The sequence below is a fragment of the Dama dama genome, chromosome 18 (genome assembly GCF_033118175.1).
Source record: "Dama dama isolate Ldn47 chromosome 18, ASM3311817v1, whole genome shotgun sequence".
NCBI lineage: Eukaryota > Metazoa > Chordata > Mammalia > Artiodactyla > Cervidae > Dama > Dama dama.
The window spans coordinates 6,960,392-6,978,939 of record NC_083698.1 but is presented as its reverse complement, the minus strand read 5'-3'; the positions used below and the strand labels follow the sequence as shown (position 1 = coordinate 6,978,939).

General features: G+C 46.5%; 1 protein-coding gene across 1 annotated transcript in view; it reads left to right on the top strand.

The window, feature by feature from the left end:
* ABCA13 (ATP binding cassette subfamily A member 13) overlaps nt 1–18,548 on the top strand; it is a 374,898-nt gene that overhangs the window by 235,827 nt on the left and 120,523 nt on the right. The window contains exons 47-48 of the mRNA XM_061166289.1: nt 434–521; nt 6,263–6,371. Coding sequence (XP_061022272.1) covers nt 434–521; nt 6,263–6,371 — 197 coding nt within the window. The remainder of the gene's footprint in view (nt 1–433; nt 522–6,262; nt 6,372–18,548) is intronic.

Sequence of the window (18,548 nt, the reverse complement as noted above, 5' to 3'; positions counted from 1 at the left end):
AGAGGAAGAAAACAAGTCAAAACAGGCTGAAACTCAGAAGAGCAGGACAGACCAGAGGGTACTGACAGCTGATCTTTAGGAGAAATGACCGTTAATTAGAATACCAGCCGGACAGGTGAGCACAGCAAAGTCCTGCATGGGGCATGCTTCCTAACGTGGTGGTGAGTTCTGAGAGGCTCATATTCTAACGTGGGTGAGGAGTAGGTGGCTTCATCCATCCTTGCTAAAAACTCAGCACCCTCCTCAGACACCTGCCTGGGGCCAGGCCGCGTCCCACAGCAGGCTGACCCGGGGGGCTGCGACCCAGAGCCTGGAAGTTCAGCAGCCACTGTTTTATGGCCTCTATGACCGGTGTGGTGGGTGGGGGACGCCCTCTGTTAGGAGGGCCTGGTGCTGCCTGGCAGAAGCTCTAACCTCTTGTTTACTTCCCCAGGCTTGGAGGATGGTCTTTTGGAGTGCAAATCCCCGATCAAGTTCAAGACACAAATTTAAATATGTCAAAACCCCCAAGTCTGGCAAAGGTACAGTCTTTCCTTTTTTCTTTTTCTTCTTGTTTTAGAAAGCATTCAGGGAAACTTGCTTTGTACCCTTTGTGGGTACTGGCAACATCGAACCAAATACCAGTGTTCGTTACCCTGAAATACAGCCAGTTGTACGTGAACATTCTCTTGGAAAGAGAAAATGAATCGTTTCCTTTAGGCTATTTAGAAATGTATGAAATAGATCACTGTTTTTTGTTAAGATGGGAATTCACCTGATAGATCTAAAGCAAATAAGGAAAGTAATCTTCTTTTAAAGACACATCAAAAAAAAGTAATAATAAAGACACTTATTGTCAGGGTGGGGCTTTCCAGGTGGCGCAAGTGGTAAGGAATCTGCCTGTCAGTGCAGGAGACATAAGAGATGCAGGTTCTATCCCTGGGTCGGGAAGATCCCTTGGAGGAGGGCATGGCAACCCGCTGCAGTATTCTTGCCTGGAGAATCTCACGGACAGAGGAGCCTGGCGGGCTACAGTCCATAGGGTTGCAAAAAGTCGGACACGACTGAAGGGACTTAGCCACAGCAGCAGCAGCATCAGGATGACAGCGATCCTGATACATGCATTTATTAACCAAAAAGTTCATTTGGGTTTTTCCTGTAACATTCTGAACCAACTTTTGGGTCAACCCAATAAATTCCTTTTCTTCCTGATGACTGGATGGACCCAATGTGGTGAGCAGGCAGGACCCCTCCCAGGGGTTGGATTTTTAAGCCCTGCTGGTCTGGCCCTATGAATGAGGAAAATCCCTTTGGCATTACCGAGAGTGGCCAGGAAAGACCCCCTTACCCACCAGTACCACCCCTACCCCCTTACCCACCGAGGAACCTGGAGGCAGGGAATCAGGACAGGTTTCCCTAGGAAAGAGGTTGGTACAACCTCAAGATGGGAAAGATTTGCAGCTTGAAGTCTCGGTGATTGGGGAGATAGTCTGGCTTTGGTCCCCATTTTGAGAGAAATTGGGAAAGAGTAAGTCGTGCGAGTGGTGTGTATGTGTGTTAGTTGCTCAGTTATGTCTGACTCTTTGCGACCCCATGGACTGTAGTTCTCCAGGCTCCTCTGTCCATGGGATTTTCCAGGAAAGAATACTGGAGCAGGTTACCTACTCCAGGGGATTTTCCTGTCCCAGGGATCAAACCCATGTCTCTTGAGTCTTCTGCATTGGCAGGTGGATTCTTTACCACTCGGCCACCTGGGAATGGAATCTGCTTGTGTACCTGTCATATCACTGATGAAATGTCTCTGTCTTGTCGCGGGGCCTTTCATGGTTCATGGTGACATGGAAAAGCTTTTCAGGATCCAGGCTTGTGCCTGTTGAAGGATTATTCAGTGAAATAAAGGTGCTTTACAGGTTTTTAACAATGTAATCCCTGGTGGAAATGTTAACATTCACACTTCACAATGTAATCATAGAGAGAAGTTTTAACAGTCATATTTCACAGTGTAATCCCTGATGAAAAGTTCTAGTCCCTGTGTAGACTGTTCAGACGTCCCTTATTTCAACTGAGGTTTGTTCAAATCTCTCTCACGCTGCAGGCCACACAGAGGGAAAGATTTGTAGCTTAAGATGAAAAGATCAAGATTCATAGCTTGATAGAAAAATAATCTAAAATCCCTTTGCTGGCTTTTTGAACACATGATATGACTGTTATTAAAGTAAACCCAGTTTGTAGGAGGAATCTGCTCATTTCCTCTGAGAGCATTTTAAGTTTCTGCTCTATGTGAATACCAAGCCTCCTGCTGACGGTGGAGCGTCCCGTCTGTGCTTCTAGGGCCTGGGGCAGTGCAGCCAAGGCTCTCCTGTGTCTCTGCTCCCGTGAGAGAGCTCAGCACCCTGTGTCTCCCTGACACCTGCTCCTTTTCCTCTTTGTTTGTCTTCTGTATCAGCGTGTTTGAGCAGTGACTTCTGCAGCTTTTGATGTTGTTTGACATAGACTTTGCCATACTCAGGTGTGCAAGTATCCAGCCCTTTGGGGAGAGAGCCTCTTTGCAGGGAGCTCAACGATCGTGAGTCTGCATTCGACTCTAAAGGGCGTCTGTTGTCTCAGATTCCCATAGCACTGTTGGTGGTTGATGTCATGTCAAATTATTACATTAACCTTTCGGTAATTAACCACCAGCCTTTTACTTTGGCCTTTGGGGTACATTCATAAGACATAGAGTCTACGATTTTCGGAGTCTTTTTGAGGAGAAAATGGGAAATTTGCATACGAATAGGCTTAATAATTAAAATTCATCATATTTTATAATATCTCTCATGGAACCTTTATGAATGATTTCATTCACATCGTGAGTATTCAGCTGGTTTAGTTAAACACCCTCTATAATGTATTTTGTTGTTGTTCAGTTGCTAAGTTCTGTCCAACTCTTTGCGACCCCATGGACTGTAGCCCTTCAGGGTCCCTCTGTCCATGGGATTTCCCCGGGCAAGAATACTGGAGTGGGTTGTCATTTCCTTTCTCCACGGGATCTTCCAATCCAGCAATAAAACCCACATCTCCTGCATTGGCAGGTGGATTCTTTACCTCTTAGCCACCAGAGAGACCCTCTAGAATGTATACACTTCAGTTAAAGGCTAAACACACTGCCCTCTTGGTGTTTGGCCTTCATTCTGTTCTGTTCTCATGTAGACTTTTAGGCATTTGACTATCCACCCAGAAATTTTTTTTTCCTTTCAGTAACTTAGTTGCCTTTCTGAGGCATTGTTACTATGGATCCTGACATGAAAGGTCTGTTTTGAGGTGTCATGATAAGTTCCTAAAAGGAGGTTAACTTCCTCCTTCAGCTATTGGATTTATTGGTCCTGACTTAGAGACCAGCAGGGAAGGAAGTCCCACAACTTATTTAAGATCATCATGAAGCATCTGTCGCTTACTTAAAAGAATTTATAAAATTTCTCCCAAGCAAAAGCCGATTTGTAGTAGAACCGAAATGATGTTCATATTGCTCCTTGAAACTCTGTGTGTTGGTCACCTGTGCCCACGATGACACCACGGTCGTCAGGGCCCTCAGCAGCTGGCCGTCGTGGGGCTGGGCGGGGCTTTGGGGGGCTGTGCTCTGCACAGAATGCCTGCTCTCCCTCTGGTGGGGAGGCTCCCTGGCCGGATCCCACCCGGCCCCCAGCACTGTCCCCGTGGCCGTGTTTCCATGCCCAGACTCTTCTCTGCCGGGCACTTCTCCCGTCGTTTCTGACGGCCACGAGTGGGGATTTGGAAACAGGCTGACGGGGCAGCTCCTCACTGGCCTCCTGCCTGCAGAGAGCAGGGCTGGAGCCCTCAGGGTCCAGCATGGCTGCATCCTCTGCCCTCTGACTTGGCCCCCTTGATGAACCCTGGCGTCTCATAATGAGCATTTTGGGACGTCAGGGTCCTCAGGGTTATACCCCTTAGACAGGAAGCCCCTCTGTCCCCTGAGAGGGTCACTGGGCACCACCCCTCCCTCAGCAAGCATCGCCAAGTTTCACGGCCACACCTGTGACTTGGTCTTGACCATGAGGCATCCCTCTTGACCTTTGGCCTGCAGACTGTGTCCCTGAGTGGAGAGGTTTGTCAGCTGCTGGCCTCAGCTGGGATGATGGTGGAGACCCAGTCCTGGTGGCTGTCTGGGGCACTGTGGTGTCAGCAGAGGCACAGGGGCTGAGCCCGGGTCAGAGCCCCATAGCTGTGGGTGGAGGAGCAATGGAGCGTGAACTTGACCCAGCGCCGAAGCTGAAGCTGATGGGGAGGAGTGGGCGAGACGCCCAGGCTCTGGGGTGCCCGCCCCACCACAGCTACCCCAGTTTGCTCTCTGTGTTTTTGTACAGTGTTTTTTTTTTTTTTTAAACACAGTTCCCTGTCCTATACAGTAAATCCTTGTTGCTATTTTATTTTAATCAATCAATTAATTTTTAAAGATGAAAAAAAATTTTTGCCAAGCCGTGAGGCAGGCGGGATCCTAGTTCCCCAGCCAAGGACAGAACCCGAGGCCCCGCACTGGAAGTGCGGTGTCTTGGCCGCTGGACCACGATGGCATTTCCATGCGCAGTGTCGTTTCTAAGCTGAAAAAAATGTCACCCTGCTTTTAAAACAAAATTTCAAACAAACTAATTTGAAGGCCCCACGTCAAGGGCAGAGAGCACCCTTGGCTTTCATGTTTTTTCCTCCAGTTAAGCAGTTAGTGGAGCCAAGACTGGTGGTGGGGGGAGCAGGTTGTGGACTGTGGTTCCTGTCCACAGCGGAGGTTTTCTTCTGTGTGTCCTTTAACTTTAGCAGTCTTGCATTTTACGTCATTGTATCCAGAAGCATAGCTAGTCCCTGTATGTTAGCACATCTGCAGGCGTGTGTGTTTGAAGGTGGGAGTGGTGAGAGGTGGACTGGGGGTTCCTGCAGGGACTGGGGTCACTGTTGGGTACAGAAGGGGGGCAGATACCCTCTGGTAAGTGATCTCAGTGCAGGGCAGGGCGGGCTGCCCTGTGAAGGGAACCCACGCTTTCCTCTGCTTTTCAGAATCCTGTGTCTGAATTACACCCGTTTGTGAGTCTGTGGATTTTTCTGTCACCAGTCTCCGATCCACTTGAGCACAGCTGAGGGTTGTCCTGGGTCTGTGGATAGTCGGTCTTGAGCAGAATTTCTTCCTCCTTGGAGCTGGAAAGAGTGACGGCTAAGGGTTTCCCTGAACCTAAGAAACTATTTGAAGATGGGGGTGTGCAGTGGCAGCTGCCGTGACAGAGGGCAGAGTTCTGCCTCCTTAATCGCCCAGTGAGGTGGACTTCCTAAGAAAGAGTTGGGCCACCGTCCTGCAGAGACAGGCATTTCCATGAGCTGTCACTGGATGCTTGGTTCTTCCCCGTGAACTCAGGACACTGGTGGAGACAACTGGTCACCCTGTGATGGGGTTGGGCAGGGGAACGGGTTGGAAGCCCAGGGACCTGAGTTTTGGCCTTAACTTTGCACAAACTGCGAGAACCTGCACAGCTTCCTCCGAGTAGGAACCAGCAAGAGAGCCGCTCTGATTCCACAAAGAAGATTGTCACAAAAGACAGTGTCATCTAGAGAAACGAACTTGAATTAAGGTCAGAATTTGCTGGTTGATTCATTATCTCTTAAAGACACTCACCAGCATTCCACTGAGTGCATTACAATTTTTTTTCATTAAAATATCAATATTGTGAGATATAGATACTGATGGTTCAATTAGTATTTTTTATGCTACTTCTTATTTCAGTTTTAATAATATTGTCTGTCTCCTGTTTTCTCCTTCACCTTCCTCCTGTCTGACAGGCCTGCTGCTTTATTCTCCATGCTCAGCAAATGTTCACTTCAATTTATTTTGAGGAATAATGTTCCATATTCAGTTATTAATTTGAGAGTCATCATTTTTTTCTTATTATTTCCGTGCTTTTAATTTGCAGGTCAGATTTCGTTAGCTTACCAATGGAGAAAGAAGAAAAAAATGATGGGCTTAGATTCCTTTTTTGCTGTGAGAATATAATTATAGAGCAACACTTACATTTGTTCTGGGGAAAATTAATCTATTTTTAGCTATAAATTATATGCTGGAGATAAATATAAAATTAGCAGGCTGGACTTCACTGCTCACTGTCAGCCATGCAGGACCATTACACTGAGGCCTGTGTTCAGGTGCTGGAGAAGCAAATTTACACGTGTTCCTTGTATCCGAGAACAGCTTATGAACAGACTTAAGAACTAATTTCAGGAGGGCCATTAAGTTTTCTTTCTCTTTTAGGTGTGGTACAACCAGAAAGGCTTCCACTCCCTGCCTTCCTACCTAAATCATCTCAACAATCTTATTTTGTGGAGGCACTTACCCCCTACCGCAGACTGGAGACAATACGGTAATGTTATTCTGTGTGCATTTTCTAATCCACTACTTTCCAAAGACAGTGTTGCTAAATGGGAAAGAATCAGAAAAAGTTGTGAGCAGAAATATGAAGAGCAACTCGAAGTTTCTGCTTGGCAGCCAATCCGTGTAGAAATGCGTCCACATCGAGAGGCTGTGGTGGCTTTTGTGTGTGTGTGTCCCTCAGTGTCTTTACCTGTGGAGTTGTGACCTCAGCTATGAGAGGACAGCAGTCAAAGGTGACTAGAGAGCTCACTCCTAGTGACTTAGCGTCTTCCAGAAGCAAGAGTAATTGCTCTTTCTAAAGACTCTGTCGTATGGTCCAGGTCACCATTACTGATGGGAGGGAGCTCATCGCTTACCATAATTTACTCTATGCTGAGCCCTCTGCCCATCAGTTACCTGTGCGGACTGTGAATTCACTCCCTGTGCTTGCTCATTTTGGTAAATGACGGGTTCATTTCTGGAACCCAGAGTGGATTTATTGGTTTAAGGGGATGTTATATGCTTCACTTGAGTAGTTTATCAAATTCATTCAGTTCTTTGGAAAAAAAAAAGAAAGAATACAAGCAGATGTATAAATACCAGCAGGTCATAGCTATCATAATTTATTTACAGGATTTTTTGAAGCATTAATTCACATAGAAATAAATGTTAAACCATTTCCCCAGTATGCCATGACTTTACTCCAAATTCATTCTGCCATTTTTGTTTTCCCTTCTCCACCAATTTTCAAATAAAACAGATTTAACTATTCTGTGGCACTGCAATTGTTTTGGGATGGCAACACATATAATATAAAAATGTGTGTGCCCAAGTGAAGTACTAAAGAGCATAGAGTGCTATGGATGAGGGATAGCAGGGTGGTGTTTATTATGTCTGAAATGTACTAGGGGCATTAGATGTTTTTATATCCATGGTCCCATTTAGTTTTTGTGTTTGTTTGGTAAGGTGGGTGGCATTTGCCTCTTTCACTTAAAAAAACTGAGATTCAGAGGAATCACCCATAACCTGCTTGTTGAGTGATGGGGCCACAGTTTGGTTCTAGGTACAGCTGATAACACAGCCTTTGCCTTTCTGCTCCAACAAACTGAAAGGGTGCTTCTAATAGGCACAAATGGAGCATGCTTCACGGAGGGGAACATGCTTCACGGAGGGGAGCATGCTTCATGTAGGGGAGCATGCTTCATGGAACATGCTTCATGGAGGGGAGCATGCTTCATGGAGGGAAACATGCTTCATGGAACATGCTTCATGGAGGGGAGCATGCTTCATGGAATGTGCTTCATGGAGGGGAACATGCTTCATGGAACATGCTTCATGGAGGAGGTCACTAACACTGGACCCGGAACATGAGCAAAAGTGTGACTGATGTCAGGATGTTACTGTGGGTACTAGTGGTACTGATATGAGAGAAGTCAGAGCATCTGCTCAAGTTCCTGGAGGAAGTTCCAGTTGACCTCATCCTGAGGGCGAGTGTCCAGGAGCACTGTTGATCTCTCTAAGAGGGCGTCTGAGGCCAGCTTCTGCTTGACCTTGGCTGACGGGGGAGGATGATGGCCTTTATGTAATGGGCAGCCAAAAGGCTTGGTCTCTATCTGAGAGTGAGGATGGCAGGATCCCAGGAGTGTGTTAGGAAGAATAATCTGAAACCATGTGGGAAAGGGAGGAGCCCTGGCTGCTGCCATGTGCCCTGCTGGAAGGACGCTGCTCCCAAGTTAGAAGTAACCCAGGTAAGGCCAGGATACCTCAAGGCAAACAAGTGAAAATTATCAGCTTCAAAGAGGTGGGAGGAAAGGTTGAGCCTTTGGAGAAGGGAACAGAAAGAAAAATTAAGAATTTGTCACCAGGACATTTAGAGGAAGAGTTTAAAGGATTAAAATATAAATCTGAGCATTTAGTAATGAATGATGTAGTGGTCAGTACTGATGGCCTGGGAATGATTCAGGAGAAAGAGACAGAGTGAGGGATTTTACAAGTTCAGAGGGTGGTGGGTTCATGTCACATGTCAGATGAAAATACACATGCAACAGGATTCAGACAGCTGAAGAGATGAGGTCAGGAGAGGGGTCGTGAATAAAAACCATTTAGCCCAAACTGACGTGGAGACAGGAAAGTTGGGGAGGGAGAGGGTGGGAGTAGGAAGGAGGCAGAGGGGCTGTGGCCCGAGGTGAGAGATCTCGGCACAGAGTCCAGAGGAAGGTAGAGTGTCAGGAAGAGCAGGAGAAAAAATCACCCCGTATTCCAGCATCGCCAGGAAAATGGGTATGCGGTGCGTTGTCTGGTGGCTTCTGTGGAGCTGGACATGGGGACTTGTGGAGATGGAATCAGAGGGAAGGAGGGTGGTGAGGGAGGCCTTTTCAGGGATTTAGGAGGCCAGATGGATAAACTGTGCTCTGTGGGAGGTTGGCTGTGAGGATGAGCAGGGAGTGTGTGTGTGTGTGTGTGTGTGTGTGTGTGCGTGCGTGCGTGCACAGGCATGTGCACCTGTGTATAACACGAGCAGCGGTTGGGCCTGGGAGCAGTGTAGCTAGCCCGTAGGCGTCCACCGATTGTGTCTCCTCTGCCCTGTTTTCTGGGTTCCCAGACCTTCCTGGGGAGGGGTCAGCTGAGAAGCATCCACTGGTGGTAGACTTTTTGTTCCTTTGTTGTAAGGTTGTGCTGACTTGTAGAAGACATTTATCATCAGCTACTGGCAACTTCTTGACCAGTATGTTGTCTGTGTCACATCCCAGTTCCTCTTGGCGTGTGTACATGGTCCTCATGGGAAGGAGGGTCTATGAGGTGAATCGGGAGCACAGTCCCTCGGGAGAATGTGTGGTGACCTGTCATAGCCGAGCGTTAATTAAGGACTCTGATGAGCAGGGGTCTTCACAGAAGCCCCTCCTCACATCCCTGGCTGTCTGTCCGTCTGCAGACATTTTAGCCATTATGATGACTCACGGGCCGTGGGACTCAGGCAGGGCCATGCAAGCGGAGCCTGAGTCCTGAGCCCAGCAGAACCGGGAACCTGATCAGTGGGCATCTTGTCAACAACCGCTGATGAACCACTCTGCATATGACATACCTGCTTCTCGTCTGCATGGACCTGGGTCCTGGCACACCTGGACATCCCTGCCTTCAGTGGAGGAGCTTTCTGAGCCCTGACCTAGCCTGGCCACCCTGCTGTGCCCCAGCACATTTGCAGCTTGTCAGGGCCCCCCTGATTTTAAGCATGAAACTCAATGTAAAGCAGGTGACTAGCCTAGCCCAGCACCTGGAGTCATCGTTAGACCCACTGGCAGGCTGGTGGCGGTCTAGATGAGTAGATGTGTTCATGCACAGACTCTGCAGGGAGACTCTTCCTCCTGCATGAGTCCACATGTCCTGCTCAGTGACTGCCCGCAGTGGCCTGGACATTTGTGGGTTCTGGGCAGAGCGTCTTGCAGCCGGGGAGGGGGCAGGTGTGGAGGTGGCCTCAGTTCATCTGAGGAGTGGGGGGTCACAGAATGTGGCAACTCCGAGGCTTCGTTCTCATGTCAGCAGGACAGTCACAAGGTCAGGGAGACAGTGAGGGACGGGGAGGCCTGGTGTGCTGCAGCCCGTGGGGTCGCAAAGAGTCGGACACAACTTGGCAACTGAGCAACCACAACAGCAAGGTCATGTGATGATGTTTTCTGGGTTCCGAGGGAAATTAGGTCAGTTGAGGCCAAGTCCCCCGAGCCTGGACAGTGTCTTCCTGCACCTCCCACCATCAGCCAGTCTCTCTGCCCTTGGGATCCTGGATATTCTCAGTATCTGCACCACCAGCTCCTGCGTCAGCCTCTTGGGCGAGTCCCTGGACTCCCACTTGCCCCCAAGCCCACAGCTGCATGCCCTCTAAGTGCCCACATCTCCCACAGAGTCCATCCCTCAGATCACACGCCCACCTGCCTTCCTGTATCCCCTGTAATCATATAAAATAGACTCCCCCCTACAACCTGAGGCCCCCCACTTCTGACCAGACAGCCCCTCCTGACTCTCTCTCTTCCGAACTCCTCTCTGCCACACGCCCTCCCTCCTTTCTTCTTGGTTCTTGATGAGCCTGACTGTTTGTCATAGCCTCCTGGATGAAATAGTAGTAAAACCTTCAAACCCAAACCCAAGTTCATGCTGCTTGCCCATCACAGGCACTTCACCCCCCCCTTCACGTTTGCACACGTCTGCATCCCCCTGCCACAGCCTGGGTGAGCCCCTTGGAAAGGACTTTTGTTACGATTCCATTGATAGTGACTCAAGAATAAGGACATGGTTAAGATGCTGACGCTTTGCTGGGGGAAGCGTTCCTGAGGTGCTGAGGTTCCTGTCCTGGCCCCGTGTTCAGGCATCAGTGCCTGTGTCTCCTCCCACGTCAAACGCCGCCTTCTAACCCACTGCTGACCTGTCACCGTGCCCGTTCCTGCCATGCTCCCCTCCTGCCCCCCTCAGTGGCCAGCACGACACCCCACTCACCGCTGCCCCTTCGGGCCTGCTTCCTGCTCCGCCTCTGTCCAGAGCACTCTTTTACTCTTCTTCACCTTAAACATTAATGCTCAACTTTCTACATTAAAAAAAACAAAACAAAACTGTACTGAGATACGTTTGACATACGAAGAGTTGTAAACACAATACAGACACCTTGATGGGTTTGGGGTAAGTATACAACCTGAAACCATCATCATGGTCAGGCCCCTAATGTTACCTCTGCCTCCCTCTGTCCCATACATCTGTCTGTCCATCCATCTGTTTCCCTCTATCTGTCTACCGTCACTCCATGGTGGCTCAGACAGTAAAGAATCTGCCTGCAGTTCTGGAGACCTGGGTTCAGTCCCTGGGTTGGGAAGGTCCCCTGGAGAAGGGAATGGCTGCCCACTGCAGTATTCTTGCTTGGAGAATTCTGTGAATATTCATTGGAAAGACTTATGCTGAAGCTGAAGCTCCAATACTTTGGCCACCTGATGTGAAGAGCTGACTCATTAGAAAAGACCCTGATGCTGGGAAAGATTGAGGGCAGGAGAAGTGGGCAATAGAGAATAAGATGGTTGGATGGCATCATTGACTCAATGGACATGAGTTTGAGCAAACTCCAGGTGATAGTGAAGTACAGGGAAGCCTGGCATGCTGAGGTCCTGGGGGTCGCAAGAGTCAGACATGACTTAGCAACTGAACAACAGCAATCTGTCTATTATTTATCTGTCTGTCCCTCTATTATCTATCAATCTGTCTTGTGATAAAATAACATAAAATCGATCCTTTTAGCAGATTTTTAAATACACAATACAGTGCCTTAAACCCTAGGCTCTGCACAGAGGTCTAAGACTTACCGCTTGTATAATTATAACTTTATACCTTTGACACCACCCCCCATCTCCCCTTCCTCCAGCACTTGATAACTACTATTCTATTCTTTGCTTCTAGGAGTTAAACTAGTTTAGAATTCTCATGTAAGTGGGATCATGTAGTATTTGTTCTTCTGAGTCTGACCTAGTTAATTCAAGGAAACAATCAATAAAATGAAAAAGGCACTTTATTGAACGGGAGAAAATATTTGCAGACCATATAGTCCATGGAGTTATATCCAATATGTATAACACCTCTGACTCAATAGCGAAATAAATAAACAACTTGAATAAGAAATGGGCAGATGTTTTTTAAAGAAGACATGCAGATGGCCCCATGGGCTGAACTGAGAGTGCCTGGCTGAGTCATACTTCGGTTACTGCGGCAGGGAGACAGACAGTGGGTGAGTGGGAGTCACAGTCAAGGGCTCCCCCCTGCCTCTCCTCTGAACTCAGAGTTGCTCAGACACCGCTGCCCGGCAGGACGGACACCTGAGCTGGGGGCAGGAAGTGTGGTCCTGCATCAGGAGCCAGAAAGAGCTTGCCCCTTCCTCCCACTCCCCCTTTCTCCTCTCCGTACCCCACTTTCTGAATCCCCTTGGAGGTGACAGTTGGCAGAGGTGCTCTCAGCCCCGGGGAGGGGAAGGTGACTGTGGCGGGGAGCACATGGGAGGGCTGATGAGCCTGCAGCTGGGGGCGAGATGAGCCTGTGAGCAGGAGGGAAGCAGGTTACAGTTCTCTGGGTTACTTTTTTTTTTAACACAGTACCATTTTAGTTACGGTAAGAGTGAGCCTACCTACTCACAGGATTGTTTTAAGAATCAAAGTAATTCTTACGTAAGAGGGTTTTAGGGAAACCACATAGCCAAACAATTCTAGTTGCTGGTATTTTCAGGAGGAAGTAATGAGCATATAATTTCAGAATTATCTTTAAAGTTATATTTACCTAATGGTTTAAACTAGTTTTTTAAAAATTATAGCAACATACATACCTCCAAGCAGGAATTTGATATAGTGGAATAGGTATCTATGTATATAACACACACATACACACTGATTCAGAAATATTAATGGTGGCTTTTTCTCTGAGTAGATGAATCACATAAAATGTTTAAAATGTTCTGTCTCATGCAGTAAGTTATGAATTTTCTCCCATGTATGCATAACTTAAAAAAGAGACTGCTTGAAAAAAAAAATCAGTGTTTCACAGTAAAAACAACAGTTAGATAGCTCTCCCCAGAAATTTTATCCTAAAAAATTTCACTGTTCAAAGCCTAGAATAGAACAGTAAATACAAGGCCATTTCCTCAGAGTGATCAGAAGGAAAATATGTTTAGCAGAATTTCCTCCCTACATTCCTTGTGATGGAATAAGATGCACATCCCGTAGGAATAAACCCCTGAGTCCTGGTGAGAGAGCCAGGGCTGAGAACAGGTGGTCTGCTCAGATTGGTCCAGCAGAGTTTCTGCACAAAGAGATGTCGGGTGTCAGGAACTGGCCGTCAGCACTGGCCTTCAATTTGTTTGGAGATATTTGAGAGAGAAAATCCAGTCTCACCCAAGCAGAGGTGACGAGCTCCCTGTGCTGAGAGGGCCGTAGGCACTGAGGTGTCAGGACCAGCCCCTGGCCTCATCAAGGAGGAGTCAGAGCAGAAGACAAAGCCAGCTGTCAAACCCAGCATGGGGTCAGGGGCCTGCCCCACGTCTCGTGGAAGGAGGACACCGCACACACTGAGAAGGGGTTGTCAAGAGAGCATCTTAGGATGAGCTCCCGTCTGCACAGGTCCAGGGAGACGTGCGAACTTGTCAAACAGAAGAGAAAAGGGGAAGGACAGCCAGCCCAACTGGCAGGATTGGGGCAGAAGATGACTGCCGAGATGCAGATGGTGACATAAATTTTCACTGGTTGCAGAGTCACCGTATTGACTGCAAGTCTTCCTGTCCCATGTGCAGCCTCCTCAGAGCACAGAGGGAAAGGATGATGTCATTAAACTGATGATGAGGAGGAGAGCTATTCGGATTAGGTAGAGAAAGAAAACAGACAAATGCTAATTAAAGTAACAAAGAAAGAAAACAAATACTAATTAAAGTAACAAGGAATGATGAGAGAAGAAAACGTGCAACAGAAACAAAACAGCATTACTCTGGGCCAACAAAGGAGTTTGCCATAAATCAAGCAATATTCCCAAACTGGAAATTATGAGATAGAAATTGTTGATTAAAAAAATCTGATGATTTTTCTAAAGTTCAAAGCTGAAGAACAGTTTCTTTTACAAAGCTGTGACTGATTACTTTTGAAGCAATACAAATAAGATCGGCTTCTGACTTTCAAAAATTTCCTTTGAGACCTGTTCTTATACTCGGGGATTATTTAGAAGTGTGTTGTTTAAATTCTAGTCTTGTGGAATTTTCCTGTTACCTTTCTGTCATTGACTTTTTGTTTAGTTCATCATAGTTAGAGAACACACACTCTGCATCTTTTAATGATTTTATGTTGGCTGAGGTTTGTTTTATGGTTCAGTTGTGGTTTATCTTGGTGAAGTTTCCATGGGGGATGGAAAAAATGAGTATTCTCCTGTTGTTGGGTGGAGTGTTCTATATATATCGATTGGGTTTTACTGCCTGGTTTTGTGGCTCAGTTCATTGATAGACTTGCTGATTTTCTGCCTGGTAGTTCTGTCATATGCTGAATAGGGTGTACTGAAGTTCCCAAATACTATAGTGGATTTGTCTGTTTCTCCTTTCCGCTGTGCCTATTTCTGCTTCATATATTTTGAGGCTCTGATGGTAGGTACATAGTTATGTGTTCTAGGTGGACTAATTCATTTGTCATCGTGTAGCCTTCCTCACTGTTGCTATAATTTTACCTGCTGTGAAGTCTACTTTAATTGATATTAATATAATTTTCCTTCTTTTTTAAATTAATATTTGCACAGTATATCTTTTTTGTCCTTTTATTTCTAGCCTATGTCATTATATTTGAAGTAAATTTTGTGTAGACAGTATAGTTGGATCTTATTTTTTAATCCACTCTTACCGATCTCTGCCACTGAATTGGCATATTGAGACCATTTACATTGAATGGATTTACATTGTGATTCTGACACTTTATTATTTGTTTTGTTTCTTCTGTTTTCTTTTCCATTCCTTCCTGTGAAGTCTGGAACGGTTTTTGGGATTCTGTCCGGTTTAGCTGTCATATTTTGAGTATCTCCCTGATCTAGTTTTCTTAGTGATTCTAGGTGTTACAGTGTGCACGGCTGACTTACTGGTACTGGCATTTGCCACTTTGCGTGCTGCGTAGAAACACTACTTGAACTTAGGCCCCTTAGGTCTCTCCATTTGTGAATTATAACAGTCTTAAGTATTTACTTATAACTGAGCGCCACCTTACATCCTGTTCTAATGGTTCCTTGTGTCACAAAGTATGACTTGAGAAACTCATGTGATAAAGGCCAGTCTGCTATGTTTATCTCCATTTTTAACACATCCTGATGTTCTTTCCTTTTGGAAGTTCTAAGTCATCTTCTGCTATGATTTCATTTTTGTTTAGAAGACTGACTTCTGCTATTTTAGAGTAGGTTTCAGTTCAGTTCAGTTTAGTTGCTCAGTCATGTCCAACTCGTTGTGACCCCATGGAATACAGCATGCCAGGCTTCCCTGTCCTTTACAAACTCCCAGAGCTTGCTCAAACTCATGTCCATCGAGTCAATGATGCCATCCAACCATCTTATCCTCTGTCGTCCCCTTCTCTTCTCGCCTTCAATCTTTCCCAGCATCAGGGTCTTCTAATGAGCCAGTTCTTGACATCAGGTGGCCAAAGTATTGGAATTTCATCTTCAGCATCAGCAATCAGAATTCAGGATTGATTTCCTTTAGGATTGACTGGTTTGATCTCCTTGCAGTCCAAGCAACTGTCAAGAGTCTTCTCCAACACCACAGTTCAGAGGCATCAGTTCTTTGGTGCTCAGCTTTCTTTATAGTCCAACTCTGATATCCATACATGACTACTGGAAAAACCAAAGCTTTGACTAGACTGACCTTTGTCAGTAAAGTAATGTCTCTGCTTTTTAATATGCTGTCTAGGTTGGTAATAGCTTTTCTTCTAAGGAACAAGCATCTTTTAATTTCATGGCTGCAGTCACCATTTTAGTGATTTTGGAGCCAGAAAAAATAGTCTGTCACTGTTTCCATTGTTTCCCTATCTGTTTGCCGTGAAGTGATGGGACTGGATGCCATGATCTTAATTTTTTGAATATTGACTTGTAAGCAACTTTTTCACTCTCCTCTTTCACTTTTATCAAGAGGCTCATTAGTTCTTGTCCGCTTTCTCCGCAAGGGTGGTGTCATCTGCGTATCAGAGATTATTGATACATGGAATAACAGACTGGTTCCAAACTGGAAAGGGAGTTCATCAAGGCTATATATTGTCACCCTGCTTATTTAACTTATATGCAGAGTACATCAGGTGAAATGCCAGGCTGGGTGAAGCACAAGCTGGAATCAAGATTTCCGGGAGAAATATCAGTCACCTCAGATAAGCAGAGTAGGTTTACTAATGGCAAATTCTCTTAATTTTCTTTCCACTGAGAATGTTTTAATTTCTCCTTCATTCTTGAAATGTAGTTTCTCTGAATAAATAACTCACAGCTGTCAATTAGAAAAGAAAATCCTGCACTTGAAAAATATGCCAATTTCTCTTGGATACCATGGTTCCAAATGAGGAATCCACTGTATTTTGAGTTTGTGTTACCATCTCTTTCTCTGGCTGGTTTTAAGACCTTGTAAGATTATCTTTAATTTTTGGAAATTTAATTATGGTATATTGTGGCATGGATTTATTTGTGTTTTCCTGTTTGGGATTCACTTACGTTTCATTTGGAGTTAGCTCTGGACTTTGTAGGTTTACATCTCCTGCCAGTGTAGGAAAGTTTTCAGTCATTATGTCTTCAAGTGCTTTTCCAATCCCCCTCTCTCTTTTCTCCTTGGACTATGGTAATAAGAATGTCAGGTCTTCTGTTATTTTCCCATAGGCCCCTTAGTTTCTGGGATTTATTTTCCTTGCTTTTTGGCATGGGTAAGTTCTGTTGTTCATCCTCAAACTCACTGATTCTGTCATTCTATTTCTACCCAACTGTTGAGTATATCTAGTAGATTTTTTTTATTTCTGTTACTTTCAGTTTTAGAATTCCCACATGATTATTTTTATCACTGCTATATTTTTTCACTGATACACTGAATTATCTTTGCATCTAAAGAGAATTCACAGTCCCATGTTGAACCATCTTTACGGTCTGTGTCGTCAGGTAATTCTCACATCCTGCCTCATCTCAGTGGTGGTGTCTGTTCACTGTCTTTTCTCTTTCAGGTTGTGACTGTCCTGGTTCTTGTTATGAAGGATATTCTCAATTCAATCCTGGACATATTCTGGATGCCAGATTATTAGATTCTGAATCCAGGGAAGTGGTTTGGTTTTGTTTTGAAGCAGGCAGTCCTTCTGTTGAAATCTGGCCTGAGAACGAGGTGGATAATGTATGTTGAACCTACCCCTGGGCCCTGCAACAGATCTGCCTTGTTTCGGAGGGTGGGCTGAGATATACTGAGCCTGGCAAATAAGGCACCAGCATGCCCTGTCTCACCGCTCCCAAGTGAGGGTTTACGTTCATCTCCCAGAGGCCCCTTGACACACCACGTGCCCCACCGCAAGCCCCCTTAGCCTCAGTGATGCTGCTGGGATGGAGGCGTGGCCCCTGACGGGCCGTAGGGTAGGACAGAGCGTGGCGGTGAAGCAGAGCGCTGGCAGCCCTGCCCCACGTGGCCACGTTGACCGGTGCCCCCGGTGGACCGGGGCTGGGCTTCCTGCTGCCTCACCACGCTCTGCCTCCCTCAGTCGATCTCACTGGCCATTTTGTGGGAAAAGGCTCAGCTCGCCTTTGAACGCTGGCAGAGGGTCCAGGGTGCCAGCTGCCTCCCCAGGTAGGAGGGGAGCCACTTCCAGATGGGACCTGCTGTAGGGCAGTTTTCCTAGAGACTTTTGCCTGGAATGGCGGCTGGAGTGGATATTTCCGGGAGGGTTTCCTTTCACTGGGCCACACTTTTCTGACTTCCTGGTTCTTGGAGCCAGCACAGTCAAAAAGTCTTTCCCTGCTGGCTGTTCCCACTTGGAGGTGGCATCTTGTCTGGATGTGTGGGGGCAGTACGTAAACTGGGGGACACACACAGTGTCCTCCCCTGTGTCCTCAGATCCTTGTCCCTGCTTGTCAGAACCTTCCTCTGAGTTCTGTAGTGTGGTGGCCAAGGCTTTGTGGTCTCACAAGGGAGACAACCTGGGGGTATTTGGGCGACTCCATTTGGAGGAACCAGAATTTGATTTCTGACTCTAACCACAGTCTCCAAGGCAGCAGGTCCTGTAATACCGCCTATAGAACATGGCAGGAAAAAGCCAGACACCCAAACTCCTGCTCAGTGGTAAAGAATCCGCTTGCAATGCCGGAGACCTGGGTTCGATCCCTGGGTTGGGAAGATCCCCTGGAGAAGGGAATGGCCACCCACTCCAGTGTTCTTGCCTGGAATCCCATGGATAGAGGAGCCTGGCAGGCTACAGTCCATGGGGTCACAAAGAGTTGGACACGAGTGAACTACTAACACTTTTACCAAACTCCGTACATTGTGAAAGTGTTGCTTGTAAAGAAAAGATACCACAGAAATACCCTTCTGTGGGATGTACCTCAGAAACATACCATCAATATTCCTAGGAAAAAAGAACGCCCAAAGACAGTCATGTAAGAGATTCATCAGCAGTAATATCACAAAAGTATCGAATCCATAGAGTGAATA